Raw genomic sequence first — 21,932 nt, forward strand, 5'->3', positions numbered from 1 at the left:
GTTTATCCGACCGAAAATAATTTGTAGATTTAATGATAGTTTTTTCGATTTGAAAACAAATACAAGGTGATGAAGCAATTCTGACTTCATATTCGTTTTCAGCGGGTAAAAATACTACAAGACATGTAGATCTGATTTAATAAACAGGCCACTTTTATTTTTTTGTGTACCTTTGTTAATGATTTTCAATATTATTAATGCTTCTTTCTTATTTGGATATTATTCGATAATACTCGACTTGTTGTCGCAATATCTTTTTTAAGAAAGGATTAAAAGAAAATTAAGAAAGTTTAAACAATTTTACAAAAGTAGACAAAATTTTATTCAAATCATTATCTATTATTAATAATGAAAAAATATAAAAGGATTATAATTATAATTTTAATGAAAAACTTTTTGCACCGTTGTGTAAGGAGTTTTACAAAACGGGCACTTTTTTGTTGGAGTATTTTTATAAATATTCCAGCATCTTTCGCAAATTTTAAAATGTCCGCATGGCATTTTGAAACTTTGATTTCTGAAAAAATTTAATATTTAATTAATAATTAAATTATTCGATACAATTCAATTATTTTTATAAGAAGTCAAATTTATCGCAAGAATTAAATTATTTTTTATAAATAATAAAATTCTCCTCAGAAATTTAATTAATTTCAATTATAGCTGTGCAAAATAATTCGAACCGAACTGTTCGAATTTTTTCGCCTAGGTCGAATATTCGACATTCGAGTTAGCTTAGTTCTAATGTCGAAAATTCGCCATTCGAACTAGCCCAGTTCGGATATCGAATATTCGACATTCGACATTTCGGCGTCCAAAACCGAATAAAACTCTGTTTGGTTCGAATTTTGCACAGCTCTAATTTCAATGTAATTTTAATAAACTTAAAAAATTAAATATTTGATTACAATTATTAACAGACACAATTTATTTTAAAAAGTTGCATTTGTTGGACGTTATATTCCACTCATTTATTTATGCCATGCGGACATTTTAAAATTTGCGAAAGATGCTGGAATATTTATAAAAATACTCCAACAAAAAAGTGCCCGTTTTGTAAAACTCCTTACACAACGGTGCAAAAAGTTTTTCATTAAAATTATAATTATAATCCTTTTATATTGTTTCATTATTAATAATAGATAATGATTTGAATAAAATTTTGTCTACTTTTGTAAAATTGTTTAAACTTTCTTAATTTTCTTTTAATCCTTTCTTAAAAAAGATATTGCGACAACAAGTCGAGTATTATCGAATAATATCCAAATAAGAAAGAAGCATTAATAATATTGAAAATCATTAACAAAGGTACACAAAAAAATAAAAGTGGCCTGTTTATTAAATCAGATCTACATGTCTTGTAGTATTTTTACCCGCTGAAAACGAATATGAAGTCAGAATTGCTTCATCACCTTGTATTTGTTTTCAAATCGAAAAAACTATCATTAAATCTACAAATTATTTCCGGTCGGATAAACGTCAGTAGAGTCAGGGAGATGTCAGGGAAACAAATTTTTTGTCAGTAAAATCTAGAAAATTTCATGACAAAAATTTTTTGTCAGGGAAATTAAGAAAATTGATACTTTTTTTCAATATTTTCAGTGTTTTCAATAACATATTTCCAAAAATTCAAATACATACAAAAATAATAATATTTTAGAATTATTTTTCAACATTTTGGGGAAAACAATCATGTTCAAAATTTTTAATTCAAATTCATCAAAAATTTAATTAGTTTTTTTTAAATTATACAAAAATTCTTTTGAGTAATTCAATTAGTTTCAGAAAATTAATTATTTGACTAATTATTGGAATTATTTTATAATAATTTTTAAATTTTAATTACCTTTGAACAATGTAAATAAAAATTTATTTGTATTCCTAGGAAGAATGTTGTATTTTACGAAAATAATTGTATTCTATGACCAATTTTATTTTCATTTTTCAAATTTATAAAAGCATTTTATCAAATTTTTTTTTAAATAATTGAATTCTCAAGAAAAATTTTATTAGTTATGAAAATAATTGATTTCAAGAGAAGAAGTTTATTCAACTTTTTTATTAATAATTAAATTCTGAAGAAGAATTGTATATTTAAGATAATTGAATTCGATACCTCCATGTATTACAATCCTATCTTACGGTGAAGGTTAATACAGTCCTATCTTGCGGTAACGTTTTATACAGTTCTATCTTGAAGTGACGGTTTATACCATTCTATCTCAAAATTTTCAATTTTTCAGTTTTTTGATAAAATTATAGAAGAAAATATTCTGTATTAGATGGTAACACCTAAAATAGTTATATTAATTAGGATATTTATAAAAAACAGTAATTAGAAATAATAACAAGTTTTATCTTCCAAGTAAAAGTGTTCTATCTTTCTTTTGTTTTTGTATCTGTCAAAAAAAATATACACATGTGATTCGTATAATCGTGTTAGAAAAGCAAAAAAGAACAAAAGGTAGAAAATGGATATCCCTTTGGATTTAAGTATGCCATCAGGAAAAAATTCTTTACTGAATAATAATAAAAATATATAAATTTATAAAGTGATTATTTTATCTGTTAATTTTGCTTTATTTTAACTTTTCTTACACCAGGAGAGACTTGTTCTGACGTAGAAATTGAGATCATTCGAATTCAGACTCGGATTGACTATTTTGACTAATATTACAGATACTTTTATTATTATAATTATATTGTAATTTATAATCTTGTTATCGTTTGTGAAATATATAATAAAATACTAGTATAATATAATCCTTGAAACATACTTATAAATTCTATATTGGAGTGACGTTTTCAACGTTTATTACAGTAAAATAATGTAGATTTTAAAATTATTTTATTATTATTCTATTTGTATTCTCACTTGTGTAAAAATTTTCTACAATCAAAACCTCGTTTACTTACTTATTTAAATATTTGTATCTATACTTAAAACTCATAAAAATGATACGTTTATTTTAACTAATAATAATTGATAATTAAAATTAAACAAGAAAACTAACAACATTATTTTTATCATTCCACTATCCCGTGAAATATTAACCTGTCATAAAATTAGGTTAATTAACCTTTGTAGAAGTATTAAGAATGCATTTTCTTGGCTTGATTTTATATAATTGTGTTTTATTTATGTATATTATGATAGAAAAATCTTTAAAGAATTACATAAAAATTATCTTATGAATATCAAACTGTCATTAATATTTTTAATATGGAATTTACTTTTAATTTGGCTCTTACGCAAAATTGGAAAATTTGAGATAGAATGGTATAAAGCGTTACTTCAAGATAGAACTGTATAGAACGTTACCGCAAGATAGGACTGTATTAACCTTCACCATAAGATAGGATTGTAATACATGGAGGTATCGAATTGTATATAGGAGAACTTTAAATTAACTAAATCTTGTAAAAAATTTTGTCAAAATTTTTCAAAATAATAGAACTTTTAAAATAATTTTATTTAAATTTTTCGAAATAAATGAATTTCTCAGAACTATTTTTTCAATTCTCTGAATATATTTGAATTCTTTGGAGAAACTTCATTAAAAAAATAAAAATAATTGAATTGATATACGAAGAAATTTATAAAAATTTGGTAAGTATTTGAGTTCCTGTTAAATTTTTATTAAAATTTTGTTCAAGTAATGGAATTCTTTTGGAAAATTTTATTAAAATAGTAAATATTAAAAATAATGGAAATGAGGAAAATTTTTGAAAATAATTGAATAATTGATATTTTCTAAAATTTCAAATTGAAACCTTTGAAGTTTATCTATTTATAAAGTTGTGAACGCAACTCTTTTGAAATCTAATTAATTTTGATATTTTTAAGTAAACTTATTACTTATAAATTATTTAATGAATAATAATTGATAGTTCTTCAAGAATGAAGTTACATAAAAAGAAATTATTGTTAGAAATAGAAAAAATTGAAGGGTTTGTATTAGAATTCTTGTCAACTTCATAGTTTATGAGGCAAACAAAAAAGACCCAAAAATTCCGAATTTTTTAATAAATTCTAAAAATTTAATTTTTTCCAGTACTTTTATTAAAAATTCTTGACTTTTCCCTGTCTTACCCTGACTTGTGGCAACCCCGCATTAATTGGTTAACAAGTAAAAGTTATAATTCGGACAAATATAAACTTGAATTGCGTAACTTTTTTCATCGAAGATATTTTTGTTGCGATTTAATATTGTCTAAAGAAAAAAAAAGTTTACCCAAAGTTCGCTCAAAAATCACTCGTTCTGTTTAAATTAACCATTTTTAGTCGCTAGAAAACTCTGAAAATATTTGACAAAAAAATTGTGTCAAATTGACATTATGATGTCACATATATAATATTAAAAGCATTTTAATATAGTTTTATTATACACAAACATAAAATTTTACGAGGCAAAAAATATAAAGTTAAATAATAGCATTCAATTATTATCTGGAAAATATTATATTTTTCATATAGTATTAGAATTTTTCATTAAAAACTAATATTTTGTAAATTGTGTATATACTGTCAAGATCAAAAAATTGCTACAGCATATGTTTCTTTAAATACAGTAAATACTACTTCTGGCTCCATCTAACATGTGTACGAAGAATCTTGTACACTGTTGGGACAAATGGTAAATGAAGTTAAGGCCTAACAGTAACATAGAAAGGAAACTCGCTGCTCAAAAAAAATTCTAACAAATGAACATTCTAACACTTGGGGAATCTAACAAATAAACGTTCTAACTTTTGGACAATCTAACAAATAAACATTCTAACTTTTAATAATTCTAACAAATAAACATTCTAACTTTTGGAAATTCTAACAAATAAATATTCTAACTTTAAGAAATTCTAACAAATAAACATTCTAACTTTTAATAATTCTAACAAATAAACATTCTAACTTTTGGTAATTCTAACAAATAAACATTCGAACTTTTAGAAATTCTAACAAATAAATATTCTAACTTTTGGCTATTCTAACAAATAAACATTCTAACTTTTGGAAATTCTAACAAATAAACATTCTAACTTCTGGCTATTCGAACAAATAAACATTCTAACTTTTGGACAATCTAACAAATAAACATTCTAACTTTTAATAATTCTAACAAATAAATATTCTAACTTTTAGAAATTCTAACAAATAAACATTCTAACTTTTAATAATTCTAACAAATAAACATTCTAACTTTTGGTAATTCTAACAAATAAACATTCGAACTTTTAGAAATTCTAACAAATAAATATTCTAACTTTTGGCTATTCTAACAAATAAACATTCTAACTTTTAGAAATTCTAACAAATAAACATTCTAACTTTTAATAATTCTAACAAATAAACATTCTAACTTTTGGTAATTCTAACAAATAAACATTCTAACTTTTAATAATTCTAACAAATAAACATTCTAACTTTTGGAAATTCTAACAAATAAATATTCTAACTTTTAGAAATTCTAACAAATAAACATTCTAACTTTTAATAATTCTAACAAATAAACATTCTAACTTTTGGTAATTCTAACAAATAAACATTCTAACTTTTGGAAATTCTAACAAATAAACATTCTAACTTTTGGAAATTCTAACAAATAAACATTCTAACTTTTGAAATTCTAACAAATGGTTTTTCTAACTTTTAGAATTTAGGCCAAAATAAGGCGTCTCTAAATTTGAATTTACTGTCTCTTTCACTCTAATTGATTTTCTCTCTTACTCCAATTACTGCCTGCGCAGGCAGGCAGAGCTGTGAGAGCTCCATTAAGTCAACTAAATAATGTAATTTAAAATATTTTTAAACTCTATAACTTTGTTTCACAAAGTTGAAACATAACAGTTGCAAATTAAATAATTAATTCTATTAATAAAGTTCATTTTCGGAATTTTACCTTTTAAGTAAATAAGTAATATGTTGTCATTTGAATTTAGAAGTTCATTTGAACTTGGCAGTAAGAACTTTCCTGAGTGCTAACAACTTCCGGAAGATACACGACAGTCAAGAAGGAAAGGATTGACTCTACAATTATTTCTGTATTTACAATCAAACAATCGTCGCTTATATTTATTGTTAGTGTAAATAATAGTGTCAAAAGTCGAGCAGTTAACAACTGCTAAAATGAACGGTACAATATCAATGGTAAGATAATTATTTTCTATTCTGAAAACAGCTTTTGATTTTTTAACACAGATTAGCCAATTTCGTTACAGTAATGGCGACGTTTGCATTCTTAATTTTATAAAAAAAATGTATTGTCTAGAGTAGTTTCTAATAATATTTGAAGCACTGTTAATTAATGTTTTGATTTTAACTACTACATTTTAATGTATAGTATTTTTATTTCCCAGTCTATTTTCGATCTCACTTTGGTGTCACTGTGATTATTGATTTTCGTGATTTTCGTGATTTACGTTTTTCTTGCCATAAAAATTGAATTGTTATTTTAGAAAATTATTCTTCTTCTCTGCACAATATCGACTTTGACGAATTTGACGAATTTGACTTAAAGAAATAAAACAGTAGGATTTAAAATTTGAGAAATTGTTCATCTTTTGAAATATGAAAATTGAATTTGGTTTAAACCTCCGTCACACACATGGGAAAAAATTACGACTTTACACACGTTTAGAGGGAATCCCTCACCACATTGTAAAATAAGCAACATTACAACATAAACAAAGGAATCAACAAAAATTTAGTTTTAACACAAACTTACAAATATGTAGTAAATTATTCTAAATTATAAAATTAATAAAATTAATTTTCGGTCTCAAAAATAAAAATTAATTACACGAATGCACATCTTCGAAGGAATTCCACTTGACATGTAAAAATAATGTAACATTAACAAATAAGCAAAAAAATCATTAAACAATTCATTTTAATTATATTTATAATATAATTTTGTCATTAACCAACAGTGGAACAAAAAATGTTTTGGAAACTTGATTTTTTTATTTAACATAACCTCACTTTTTCGAGTTTTTTCTGGCTTTGCAGCTTCATAATTAAATATTAATTATGTTTAAACTAAATGTTTTTTTAGAAATGTGTTGAGGAGTAAATTGTCGAAAGGTATAGAAACTGATTATATTTTGCAATGAGGAAAACAAAAGTTATTTAAAAAATACTGAAACCGTAGAGGGAATCCCTCCCTAGGTGTGTGACGGAGGGTTAAGGACAAATACTGAAAAACTTGAATGATTGCCTAAATATAATAAAATGATTGTTTTTTATTATTTTCAGATGTCCACACAAAACAATTCAGAATCACCAAGCAAGAAATTCCGAGCAGAAGGTATTTTACTTGTCCAAATAAAAATGTTTTTGAAAAGAAAAAAAAAATTTGTACTTAAAAAAAGAAAGAGAAAAAATACAGATGGATAAAAAGGCGAATGCAGAAGCAGAACGCGAATAATAATTTATGTTGAAAATGGAATTGAAGAAAAAGAAACAAGTTTTCTCAATTGTTAGGCAGTCAAAAGTTAGCTCGTATTTGTTGTCTCATGGTTAGGATGTTAGGCGACCCGACCCGTTGGCCCTAAATAAAACTAATGTATGGTTGTCCTTTTGTTCTGAGATGTTACAGCGGAGAGACAGTACAGATTCTGTGGCCTTCGACTGAGCTGTGATCATGTGCGTGCGCCAAGCAAAGAAAGAGAACGCTACATACGTTGAACAAAACAAAAACAAACTCCTACTGACACTGAGTCAAAAAAATAATTGATAGGTTAGCATTTTAGGTTAGAGATTTTCAGTCTTGCTAATTATTAGTCTCTCTTGCTTTAAAAAAATTTCATTTCCATTAAAAGTCAAGTGAAAGAGACTTCTAATTAGAAAAGGCGGTGGTGACAATTATTCTACTCATTAATATCTAGATTGGAAACTAAGCAGGTAAGAGTTGATGAAAAGATGAAATGATTCTTTTAAAAGAACAAAAAAACATCGCCATTGCTTGAATAGAAAAATAAAGTATTAGGACAAGTATTAGGTTGGAGAAGGCAACGTTTTAGGAATTGGCACAGAAAGAATGCACTGAGAGTGTTCTCCTTTGCTTTGTGCTTACAGATATCGTGTGTCACCCGTGTCACCTGTCTCGGGAATTCCTCAGCCCTGATGCAAAATATTCCAATTTGAAAAACGGCAAAATTTTCATGCTGCGTTACCAACGTGTTCTGATTTCTGTTTCAGAGACTAGCAGAAACAAATTGGTCTGTAAAAAAGTAAAAAGTCAAACTTGAAAGTCCAAATAGGTCGTGTCATGTAGGTAATTGGTCTCACTGCAAAAGAAAAGTGCTAAATTAGAGCTGATTTCAGTATTAAAATGTGTAGAAAAATCGGAGCTAAATACTAATTTAGCCTTTCTTTTCGTAGTGCTTGAAAAGATAAAATCGGATTCACCATTTTTAGATGAAACTAATTTTGAAAAAAGAAAAAATAGCTACCAACATTTTTTGAAAATCTACCGATTTCAGCCGTGAACACTTTCGTTTGTTGCAGTACATCTCAGATATGTTTTTCATGGCATGCAGCTTGGGTAATAAAGAGAATTCTGATTCTCAATTTTTCCCAACAAAAAGAAAGAAAGAAAGTTGATTTCTTGATTGTTTTAATTTCTTTAAACTTACAGTTTCGAGGAACTGCCGCCTGTGGATACTGCTCGAGGGCATCGTATAATTTACATCCCCATTTAGGCAAATTTTCCCCCTCGGCAAAGAAAAATTACATTCAATTCTTTGTCCGTTCCTTTCTAAAACAAGGGTAAATTGATTCGACCAAAAAACAAAACAAAAAACTTGTAAACTTTTACAGATTAATAACAGTTTGAAAACTTGAGGTTCATTATATGTTTATCGAGTGAAACACCGACACTACATTATGGCTTCAAATAGAAAGAGATTTACATCTTTAACAGTTAGTAAAGAATTTTATTTTTAATAATGTCGCTTTTAGAATTTTTTTAATCTAGAGATGTAAAATACTAAAGATTAACAAAGAAATTACTGAAAATTCTTTCACTGAATTATTATAAAAAAACAAATGGTCGGCCCTTGGTTTTTACCTCTTCCATCACAGAAAAATACTTTTTTTGAATTCTAAAAAACACGGTTCATAAAGATGTGTGATGGATGAAGTATGGAAAAATTTTGCTGTTAATTAAAATTTAAATATTAAACAGTTATTTCTTCGCAGGAAATGCTAGTGACTACTTGCAAGGACCAATTTACGATCTTAATCAAACAGGACAGGTTGTCGCTGGTGAGTAAGCATTTTTATTTAACTAAAATAAAATTATTTTCTCTTCTACACTGAGAGACCTTTGGGATTGTAGCGGAACAACGTATGTGACAGCAGCTCCACTATGGTTTTGGTGCGCTGCGGTAAAATCTTGGGCGCGTGACAGTCCCAAATGTTGGTGAGCAGCTCACCGAAGTAGTGGGAATGCCGCCTTTGGTTTGGAGCTGAACAACTTTGGGACTGTCACGCGCCCAAGATTTTACCGCAGCAACCCAAAAGTATAGTCCTGTAGCGTTCCTCCAAAATGGTCAGTAGCAGCCTATCGAAAGTCTGCTGCTGACCCAAAGGTCTCTCAGTGTATATTATAGAATTCAGCAGGGGGTCTAGCGACCGGGAAATTGGCAGAAAATTTCAAAAATGTCCATCAATTCTTAAAAAGGTTCCGATAATTCATTAAAATCTACAGAAAATTTAAGTCTTATTTTTCAACGATTACTAGAAGAAAACGACATATTTATATTTTATAAGTGTAGAATCCTCATTTCGAATTCGGCTAAACATTTTTTTATTCATTCTGTATATTTATTTTATTTTTTTACTAAAATTTACAAAATGTAGGTTTTTTTTAAATTAGATACATATGTTTTTGTTAATTTTATCAACAAAAATAATTTTTATAGGTACCCAAACAAATTGAATGTATCTTTCAGGGTTTCTACTAACCGTGAAATCTAGGAAAACCTGGAAATAACCGGGAATTTAATTTGACCGGGAAAAACCTGATATAAGCCAGGAATTTTTTGCAAAACCGGGAATTTTTTCACCAAATTAAAAAGAGGTTTATTATTTTAATTTCTTTCTTTATAAAAAATCGCTTTCTATTTCAATTTTTATAGATATTTATACTGTTCTCTAAATTTTAATTAGTTAAAAATAATTAATATGATAGTAAAAAATCAGTCACTGATTCAAATATAGTATGTAAATAACTTTTAAAAAAATTATCGAATTAATAGAAATTTTGTGAAATTCAACTGAAAATAATTAAATTTGTTAAAAAATTTCATTAAAAACTTTTTAACAAATCGAATTTTCAAAGTATTTTAATTTAATAATTGATAAATAATTGAATCTTATAAAAAGTCACATTCTAATGTATGTATATTCATGTGTCTTAGTGCGAAGATTAATAACTAAAATTTTTATTACATAGTTAATTTAAAAAAAGATACACACTTACAATTTTTTAATATAATTGAATTTTCACAAATTTTTTTTTAAGGAGGAATGGTATAGAAATTCAAAACATTCAGAATCTTTTGATATTTTGGGAAATGATTTGCTTTTATATAATAAAATGACCCACCAAATTTCAGAACTTTTCACTAAATAGTTTACAAGTTATAAATTATTTAATTTAACATTACCTCTTATGGAGAAAGCACGAATTTGCATTTTTATCATTAAAAATTTTATACTTAAAACAATCAGAATTTTTTGTAAAAATTCTATCCTGAAGGTCAAGATTTAAGCTTTATTAATCACGAAGGTTCTTTTTTATTCACTAATTAGTTTAAAAGTAATTAATTAGTTTCTGGAAGAAAACTAATTTTATGACAGACAAACAGAGAAAACGTGGCAACACTGTATATAAAGTCTCACATGTGACAGCTGTTTAGTGGTACATAGAACCAAGAGATGGCGTCAAAGGTACCAAAAATGACAAATTTTCATTATTTTTAACCACAGAAATGCAAATCATAACACTTGACACTGTTACCAACGATCAAAAAACAGACTATTTGCATTGCGAGGTTGTCACGATTAAACGCTCATTACAAATTGTTATTTGACAATGTTTATAATTAATAACATTAATATTACAGCATAATAAGACACATATATACGTAATAATAGCATTTTTTCAAAGTTTGCAATAGAACACTCGATAAATCCGAAAATAATCTTGAGAGAATTTCAGTAACTTTTATTTTCTTAGGTTTCAAATTCGTACAGACAGTTACAAAAATTATTTTCTGCTTTTATAAAAAAAATTAATTTGATTAATTTATTATCTTTTCCCTATTTAATATATACTTTTTAATATTCATTGATGTTTACTTTTATGATTTCAATAAGAAAAACTGCTATATGTAGCTTAAATAACAAAATTACAAATTCCCCTAAATGTCACAAACTTTTGGCCCGATTAGGTATACCATTCCTCCTTAAAAATTCTGAAGAATAAGATTTTTGAAATTTTTCAAATCTATTTTTTTTATTTTTGCTTAGGGAATTTTGGGAAATCTGCCTACAGATACCTAGGATTCCGCTCTCCAAGGTTATGTGGGGTTGGTATAATAAAACAAAAGGAAATATATAAAAATAAATAACATAATTAATTTAATAAACTGGCGACCTACTGCCAGCCCGACCCACTAAAACCCGTAATTTTTATAAGCAAATAATTAAAAATTTTTGAAATAATTGAAATTTCTTTACATTCTATTTAAAATAATTAATTTCTCTTAAAGAATTTTATTTAAATTTTTCGAAAATAATCAAGGGACGTTAGTCACCGTAATTATAATTTTATTTTTAAAAATTTCTTCCCAATATATTCAATTATTTTCAAAAATAAGTAAATCTCAACCGATTTGCCTCATTCTTTTTTTGTTGGATAAAGAATCAAAAAAGAAAGAATTCTGTCAAGTTTATTTGAATATTTTTGATACTTTTATAGAATTTAAACTAGGAAAACCGAAAAAATATCGATTTTTTGAGATTTAGACAAACGTGGAGCGTAAACTCCTAAATGGATTTCTAAAATATTTTAAAATATTATTAATTAGGTTAAAATCTCGATATACATTTCCGGAAATTTTAATATACTTCGTATTTTTTGAAAAATTTGGATTTTTCTCAAAAAAATGGAATATTTTGACATTTAGACAAACGTAGAGAGCAAACTTCTAAACGGAAGTGTAAAATATTCTATAATATCATTGATTGGGTTAAAATCTCGATATATATTTCAGGAAATTTTAATACACTTCGTATTTTTTGAAAAATTTTGATTTTTCTAAAAAAAATAAAATTTAATTAAATTTAGACAAACGTAGAGACTAAACTTTTTAATGTATTAAAATTTCCTGCAATATATATCAAGATTATACTCCAATCAATAATATTCTAGAATATTTTATAAATCTGTTAAGTAATTTAGTCTCTACGTTTGTCTAAATGTCGAAAAATTCAATTTTTTATAGAAAAATCAAAATATTTTAATAAATACAAAGTCTATTTAAATTTCCTGCAATATATATCCAGATTCTAATCCAAACAATAATATTCTAGAATATTTTACATATCCGTTTTGAAGTTTAGTCTCTGCGTTTGTCTAAATATCAAAAAATTTTATTTTTTTTACAAAAATCCAAATATTGAAATATTTATATTTTTCTCTAAAAAATTGGATTTGACATCTAGATAAATGTAGAGCCTGAACTACTAAACAGTTTTATAAAAGACCCTAGAATTTAATTATGATGCAAAAAGTATTTCAATCCCAACAAAAACATCTTTGATGCAAAAATTTCCGCCAAGTAAAAATTTTGGAAATGTCGAAATAATTAGTGAAATAAAAGTTTACCAAGTAAAATTTGTAACGAATGTATTCAATTGTATTCAATTGTAACAAATGTAGAATTTAATTTAATTATTAACATAATCAGCTAATGAAATCCAATTGTTCGTCTTAATAAAAAATTTCTATTTGAAGCAATTTTAAGATCTTGGCGTCAATAATGTTTCTAACTTATAATTAATGAAAGTATTGACGCCAAGATCTTAAAATTGCTTCAAATAGAAATTTTTTATTAAGACGAACAATTGGATTTCATTAGCTGATTATGTTAATAATTAAATTAAATTCTACATTTGTTACAATTGAATACAATTGAATACATTCGTTACAAATTTTACTTGGTAAACTTTTATTTTACTAATTATTTCGACATTTCCAAAATTTTTACTTGGCGGAAATTTTTGCATCAAAGATGTTTTTGTTGGGATTCAATTATTTCTATAGAAATAATTGAATTCTATAGAAACTGTAAAAAAAATTGTTTTTAAGAATTCAATTATTTCCATAAATAGCAAAATTGTTAAGATAAAATTTCAATTATCTTTATAAATAATTAAATTGTTCTCCACAATTGAATTATTTTCAAAAATTTTAATAAAATTCTACGCAAACATTTAATTATTTTCATAAATATGTAATAAAAATTCTTTGAAAGTATTCAATTACTTTTATAAATAGTAAAATTCTTTGCTGAAATTCAATTAGTATCAATACATTTTAATAAAATTGAATTAATCAAATTTTTAATTATAATTATAAACAGACAAGATTATTTTAAAAAATTGAAAAAATTCTTTGTTGAATTCAATTATTTTCAAAATTTTTAATTAAAATGATTAAAAAAACATTATTTTCAAAAAATTTAAAGAAACTCTTTGAAAAGAATAAATTTAATTATTCATAAAAAACTGTAATAAAAATTTTGGAAGCCATTTGTAGATTTATTTATGTTCGAAATGAAATAAATTTAAATTTGATGAGAATAAAAACCGGGAAAAATTAGGACAAAGCCGGGAAAAAACCTGGAATTTTGTTGAACGAAAATAGTAGACACCCTGTCTTTCTAAATAAAACAGATGTATATTGACTTTTTGAAACCGATAATCTTAATATTTTAATAGTATAGTTATTAATATTTATAATAATAAATCCGAAAATAATATGGCTAATATGGTTTAAAAAGTATTATTCATCATAAATAATTGCAATTTGCAAAAGCATTGAAAAGCATAATTTAGTCCTAGAGCAGCATAATTCATTCTGAGCATCCCAGTAAAAAAAACTAATTCAAATGGATTGAAATGAATTAAGATTTTTGGTAGAAAGCGGGATTCATTCAAGCTCTTTGTCTATTCGATTGAATTCGATTCAATTTGCCTGAAGTTGTGCAAACGAATTCGCATTCGTAAGAAATGACCAAGGCATGCATTGAATTCGTGCTGACGAATTAAAAAAAATTAAAGGCCCCAAAACTTGTCCATTGAATTAGTATGAATAGAAGGTTTTTGTAATATTGTATTTTTAAATAATTTATTTAATAAAAATGGTTAAATTTATAAATATGTACATCCCATAAATACTGCCGAACAAAATCACAATCAACATTTAAAAACTGGCGGTAATATTTCTGTTTGTCAATCAAGAAACAAAGATTACACTTTTAAGAGCTTAATTCTAATTTTTAATGCATAATTACAGCATAATTACAAGTTTTTGTAGAGCATAAAGTTCCTGTCTCTAAATATGGTTTAACATCCGGGAATTTGAAAATGATAATTCGCTAGATACTCTGTTAGAAATATAGGTTTTTTTTAATTGTGATGAAATTAATTTTTTGTGACAACAAAAATTGTAATGAAGTCTCTTTCATTAAAGTTCCATTGAATGTAGATTTCTATAATTTAGTGGACGTTTTTGCTGATAAGATCTGATTTCTTGTTAATTGAAAACATTAAAGTAATAAAAGATTTGTGAGTCCAATCCTTTAAATTTAAAAAATGTTATTTTTAGGTCCTGGAGCAAAGTATCTTACTTTGCCTGGAATTTTGGGCGCTGGACTACCGAAAATATCGTCTGAACAACAAGATACCGTGAATAAAGCCAAAAAATATGCCATGGAGCAAAGTATAAAAATGGTTCTCATGAAACAAACACTGGCTCATCAACAACAGGTAAGTTTCACATTTCAAATTCTTCTACTAATTATTCTACTCTCGTGTAATTTTTCAAATTTCAGTGTTTCGATTTGTCATTCGTCACAAAATCTTTTTTCAAATTTGATTAATGACTGTAATCAATTTATAAATAATATCGTAACATCTATTTTTATTAATATTTTTTTAGTTTACTTCGTTTTTAAACTCTCTTTTTCGAAATTAAAATTTTCCAAGTAGGTAGTGAATATTTATTTTAGGAAATGGAATTTTATCCTAATATCTCAATATTTGTGAAATTTTAAAAATTACTTTTAACTTGAGATATAATTATTATTATTATTTCAATTCAATTTCACTGATAAATTTTGAGTTTGTAAATAATGTTTGGATAAACGAACATCTTAAATTAGAATTACAGCAATTCTTTCAATTTTTTTTAAACTGAGAGAATAATTTATAGAAGTTAATGGAATTTTTATTTTCTAACATTATAGTGAAATTGAATATAATTAGCTTTTAATAGATAATTCCTGGGGCATTTTGGATTTTTTTTTTGCATTTTTAACGTCACTCTTAAAAATATATCCTTCTAGCTGCAAATAATTCTTTTCATTTAATTAATCGTCCACTAATGTTATTAATTAATATAATGAATGTCTTTTGAAAATGTTTCACCACTTTTTGAATTACAAAAAAGTTAATAAATAAAATGTAGGTTTTTGATTGAAATGAAAACCTATATTTAATATAAAACAGAAAGAAAAATAAATGTAAAAACGTAATTGATAACAATTTTATAATAAAATATGAATTAAATATAACAAATACTAAATTTAGTTTTGTTTAAATTTAACAAAGGAACAATTGTTTAATACAGTATTACTATTATTATTATTAGTACAGTGTTTAATTTGACCTGGAAAAACCGGGAATAATCCAGGAATTTTATGCAAAACCGGGAATTTTTTCGCCAAATTAAAAAAAGGTTTATTATTTTAATTTATTTCTTTCTAAAAAATCGCTTTCTATTTCAATTTTTATAGATATTTATACTGTTCACTAAATTCGAATTAGTTAAAAATAATTAATTTAATAAAAAATAAGTCACTGATTCAAATATAGTATGTAAATAAATTTTTAAAAAATTATCGAATTAATAGAAATTTTGTGAAATTCAACTGAAAATAATTAAATTTGTTAAAGAATTTCATTAAAAACTGTTTAACAAATCGAATTTTCAAAGTACTTTAATTTAATAATTGATAAATAATTGAATTTTATAAAGAGTCACAGTCATTCTAATGTATTCATGTTTCTTAGTGCGAAGATTAATAATTAAAATTTTTATTACATAGTTAATTTAAAAAAAGATACACACTTACAATTTTTTAATAAAATTGAATTTTCGCATAGTTTTTTTGAAAATTCTGAAAAATAAGATTTTTGAAATTTTTCAATTCTATTGTTTCAAGATAATTGAATTTTAATAAACAAATAATTGAATATTTTTGAAATAAGTGAAATTTCTTTACATTCTATTAAAAATAATTAAATTCTTTAAAGAATTTTATTTAAATTTTTCGAAAATAATCAAAGGAAGTTAGTCACCGTAATTATAATTTTATTTTTAAAAATTTCTTTGCAATACATTCAATTATTTAAATAAACAGTAAAACTCATTGCAGAATTTCAATTATTTTTAATACAATTTTAATCGAATTCCTCGAAAAATATAAGTAAGGCGATACCACCAACCGGCTGGTGAGAGTCACCCCCATTATATCGAAGTCTCTCCTTCCCTTTCTTCATACACTGAAAAAAAAGTGCTGTTGAATCAAATATCTCCATGCTATTGAATTCCCCGTCATTGATTCAATGACACATTTATTAATCGAAAAGTATATTGCTTAAAATGAAAAAATGAAACTGTTTAAATTAAAAGTACGGTACTGTAGAATTAATTATATTGTGCAAATTGTTTCTATAGTTCATCTATATATAGCAACAGAATAATTTATTGCTTCTTTGACATTATTCATTTGAAGCATCTAATAGATAAATTTGAAGAAAATGCGTGTAAATTTAAATCAAATGAAAAATTGTTTGCTCCAAAGAAGGGCGCTCTGAAAACGAAAGCATATGCTTTCGTTTCAATGAGTGGTGCTATTGCGGACTGCCTATAGCATATGCTATAAAAATAAGAACACTATGTTTTGAGACATTGACAGGTACTAAATTTATTGAAATACTTACCCACATATATTTATATGTTTATTAAGCCTGTCGTTTTTGAGATTCCAATATAAAAAAGTATTATTTAAATTCTTTTAATTAATTAATGACTAGTTAAATATAAATTCCCTATATAAATTCCCTTATATACGCGAAAAATCTCGAGCACGGTATTTAACCACAAAGTAAGTGCCCAACGTTGAGAAGCGGATGTATTACATTGCAGCGCGGCGGTTCTCGTCTATCACGGAAGTTAAGCGTCGTTGGTCGCGGTTACTAAATGGATGGGTGACCGCTTGGGAATAGCCGTATTTTTCTGACTAAAAAATATAAGTGTGTTTGAATGTGTATGTGTGTGTGTGTGTGTTTAGCCGTTGGGAAAAATGAAAATAATAATAAAGATGTATATGTTAGTGTGAAAAATTGAAAAAAAGATGTGTATAAAAAGTGTTGTGTTAAAGGTGTGAGAATTAATTATAGTATATAAAAAACATGTGAACAAAAATTCCCTTTTTTCAATTTATCGTTGGTATATATTTAACCACATAAAAGAATTGAATTAACAGTATGGTGTTATTCAATCGATAGCAACAACTAAAAAAATTAAGAGTACAAATTTTTGAATCATAAAAATGATGCTTTTAAATTTAAAAGTTATAGTCATTGACTCAAAAGCATATACTGTTAAATTAAAAAATTTTGTTTATTGATTCAAAAGGATTCACCTTCGAATTAACATAGTATGCTGTCAATTTGAGAAATATGCTTTTGTTTCAAAGAAAGTGATACTATCGAATCATTAGAATCGGTGCTTTCAAAACAACAGCATATACGTTAGGCAGCCCGTTATGACACTATTCAATGAATCAAACCCATATGTCATTGATTCAACAGCATTTTTTTCTCCGTGTATCATATTATTCTTAAAAATTTTATTAAAATTCGTCAAAAGAATTCAATTATTTTTAGAAACTGTAAAAAGATTCTTTTTAAGAATTCAATTATTTCCATAAATAGCAAAATTGGGACGCATGAATAATCTCTAGAAATCATTAGTTAGAAGTTTTAAATGATTGAATTTCATTTATTAGAATTTTCTTTTAGCAGAATTTCATTTTTTTCGAATTTTTGTTTAATCGATTTTAAATTGACCCGAATATTTACATTAACAAATTTATAAATACTCGAATTTTTATTTATGAGAATCATCATTTAACACAATTTCCATTAATGGTACTTTCCATTAAAATGAATTCTTATTTATACGAATTTTTATTTACAACAACTCTTATTTTACATTACTGCCGTCCTTTTTAAAAAAGACACTATTAGGCCAGTCGGTGAGTGCAAAAAGTGCACAAAAGTGCAACTTGAAAAGTCTCAATAGTTTCTTGTAGTTTGGGGGCCCCATATAAGAGCCCCATGGTTTGCTCTCGATTTCCGGTTGCAAAAAATAGTGTAAACAATCGTCAAAGTTCGAGAAACGTAGTTTTTCGATGACCCTTGCTTCCGGTTAAATTTTAGAGGAAAAAGTTGTTATTGAAAGTTGTAGAGCCTAAAAATACCTTTCAAATGATTGGTCATACGTTGAAAAAGGTTAATTAGTTTAGTTGCAAATGAATTTAAACCATTAAAAATAGCACTTTTTTAATTGTTTAATAACTTTGTTAATAATTATTGAATTTGTTTACAACTCACCAGGAATATTCTCCTTGCGAAGCTGAATAAATTAAAAAAAAAGTCAACTCGATCGGACAAATAGTTTATGTTTTATTCCATTTGTTAACTAAAAACATGAAATTTTTCAACAGAATTTCCCCACTTATGGACCTGCGAATTTCGTTTTTTTTTCTTCGAGAGTACAGTTTAGGAGTCAAACTTTGATTCCATTTAAATGGGAAATTGATTTTTCTTATCTAAGTGCATAATAATAGACGTTAAAAAAGGGTATGTTTTTTTGACATAAACAAATGGAATAACTCAGTCAATTTTCACTTTATCGATTTGGTGTAAAGGGAATTAAATTTCATTCGTTTTCATAAAACTTTTCCAAAAAAAAATCCGACCTAGCTTCAAGGAGGGGGGAGTTAGTTTATTTTTTTCAAAAAATTCCTGACTACACGGAAAAAATTAATTTAGTACATTTTACGAAACTAATTTTGGAATAGCGGATACGGAGAGGAGTTTAGTATAAGATAAAACAGAATCAATAGTAATATATGATGACTGCGTTTCTCGAAAACTCAAAAAAAATTCTATGGAATTCACAAATGATCGGTTGGACGTTCTAATTCAAGAGTTTTGTAAAATGTTTAGCCTGAAGCGCATGCGCCACGGAAAAAAATATTCACGGAGAAAAAAACGAATAAAGCAGAAAAAAGAATTTCTTAATGTACCAATGAGCTCTCAAGACCATTTTTTCTCGTCTTCTATAGGAGATAGATGATTGGTTCGACACATGTGACTGCACTCTACAACGCAATGGTTCGCTTGGATTGGCTTATTTTATTCTGACACTAACTTAACGGAAATACGCATACATATAAACGAATTCTGACGCAACGCACATACAATATAACTCGCACTTGTATTGAAAGAATTGAGTTTCTTTATATACTAACTGAGGAGATTAAAACTGCGCTTGTGAGAAATGTCAATATACTGAATATTAATTTTTAAAAAAATCATTTTTTTAAAAGTTATACAAAATATTTTATGGTTTTTAAAATAACATTTTTTGATTATAATTAGTTATAAAATCTCTATAAAATTTTTCAATTTTTAGAAAATAATTTTATTCTTAATTTTAAATTATAAATAAATTGACAAAAAATTTTCAAAATTAAATTCAAACTCAAAAAATGTTTATATTAAATTGTCTAAAATTTGAAGTAATAACAGTTAAAACTTGAGAAATTAATATATATATTGTCATCGGTAAATATTATGATAAACTATAAAATTTATTGGACTGTAAATTAAAAGAAATTAATAATAATTAAAAGTTTGGATTACAAAAGCACATAAAAAATGTTACGAATTTGGAACAATGAAATGTGAAATACGTAAAAGAAAACAATTATCCAAATGTTACCGGCAGGTAAAGCAGTTCTCTTTTTCCTTCCATATTATCTCTATATACAGCAGACAAGTTAATACCGACGCGACGAGACAAACTTCAACATATCTATTTATAACGCGACTTTTGGTACACCCCGTATAGAATTTAACGAAACTCTGTGTTCGAGGATTCACGATAGACAGCGAAGTGAAAACTCAAACCACGCGTTTTTAGATTGCACGAAACATTTTTACCATTTTCTGATAAAATGTTCACCAGAAAATACGAAACATTTCTACATTCAAGCTTGTTTTATAAATTACAACACTGGTTGCAGTTTCTCGACAATTGTTCTGCTTAAAGTAGTGAAAGTTTCTGGGTTTTTGAAAAACTTCGTCTAGGAATCTTAAATATCCGCTAGTGCGAAATTAGTTTCGTAAAATCTGCTGAACTTATTTTTTCCGTGTAGTTAATTATCAATATTTTTAATTGCAATTCATACCACTTATAGTTCAATGTATGTATTTTATGAAAAAAAATTGGACATAAGGTTTTGTGCATTTATTTTTAATTTATATCAAGTAAAAGTAAATGTATCCTTTTTTCAACCTCTGAACGTCGGAGTGGGGGTACTCGAAGGAGCGTGACTCTCGCCGCCACAACTCAATTCAGCCTTTCAAATTTGCAAAAATGGTCATAACTTCGTTAATTATTTACCGATTTTAATGATCCTTTTTTTAATTTGATGTATTGTTTTACGCTGAATCCAAAAATGATTTTATATTTTTTTAAAATACAATATTTTTAATAATAAAAACAAAAAATTTTTTAACGAAAAATTTTTAATTATTATTTATAACATTTGACAAACAATTCTTTTCGTACATATAATTCCATTGAATTCAAAAAAATATTATAACAAAAAAAATTAAAATTAATTATATATAAGCTTGTAGCATTAGGTTGACATATGCACGCCTGTTCAACTATCAATACAACGATGCTACACACTTATATAAAAATAATTTAAATTTTTTTTTGTTATAATATTTTTTTGAATTCAATGGAATTATATGTACGAAAAGAATTGTTTGTCATGGGGCTCTTATATAGGGCCCCCAAACTACAAGAAACTATTGAGACTTTTCAAGTTGCACTTTTGTGCACTTTTTGCACTCACCGACTGGCCTATATCTACATTTTAGCTCATTCGGAGATATTGAAGGAAACGCGTTTGCATCTGGATCTTTTAATAAAATTAAAAATGTTGTAAACAAACTTATGTTCTTGACTAATTCGGACACACTCTTTTCATTGGTGCAAAAAAAATTATTAATTTTAATTATTTATTATAATAAAACTGTAGATAGTGCACATTTTTTATCCAAAAATTATGGAGAATACATGAAAAGTGCACTATGTGGTAGATAGTACGTTTAAAATTGCTTTGTCGGTCCACTTTCCGTTTTAAAGCGTCACCATCTACATTATTTTCTAACACAATCCTTTATTTCTGTTATATTTTTATTATTATTTTATATTTTATTTTATTTATAATTATGTTATATTTTTTAATATTGAAAATACCGAACG

The 21,932-nt window shown here is 25.9% G+C and overlaps 1 protein-coding gene across 4 annotated transcripts in view; it reads left to right on the top strand.

The window, feature by feature from the left end:
- Positions 1-5,966: 5,966 nt before the first annotated feature.
- LOC122502425 (poly(U)-binding-splicing factor half pint) overlaps positions 5,967-21,932 on the top strand; it is a 23,582-nt gene continuing 7,616 nt past the window's right edge. For 2 of the 4 annotated variants that reach the window (XM_043612467.1, XM_043612465.1), the window contains exons 1-4: positions 5,967-6,145; positions 7,253-7,304; positions 9,200-9,265; positions 14,901-15,061. In XM_043612467.1, coding sequence (XP_043468402.1) covers positions 6,125-6,145; positions 7,253-7,304; positions 9,200-9,265; positions 14,901-15,061 — 300 coding nt within the window. In that variant the 5' untranslated portion in view covers positions 5,967-6,124. Of the gene's footprint in view, positions 6,146-7,252; positions 7,305-7,586; positions 7,737-8,074; positions 8,921-9,199; positions 9,266-14,900; positions 15,062-21,932 lie in introns of all 4 variants that reach the window. The other 2 variants (XM_043612469.1, XM_043612468.1) reach the window with 2 other exon arrangements.

This window comes from Leptopilina heterotoma, unplaced genomic scaffold (assembly GCF_015476425.1).
Source record: "Leptopilina heterotoma isolate Lh14 unplaced genomic scaffold, ASM1547642v1 Lhet_228, whole genome shotgun sequence".
Lineage (NCBI taxonomy): Eukaryota > Metazoa > Arthropoda > Insecta > Hymenoptera > Figitidae > Leptopilina > Leptopilina heterotoma.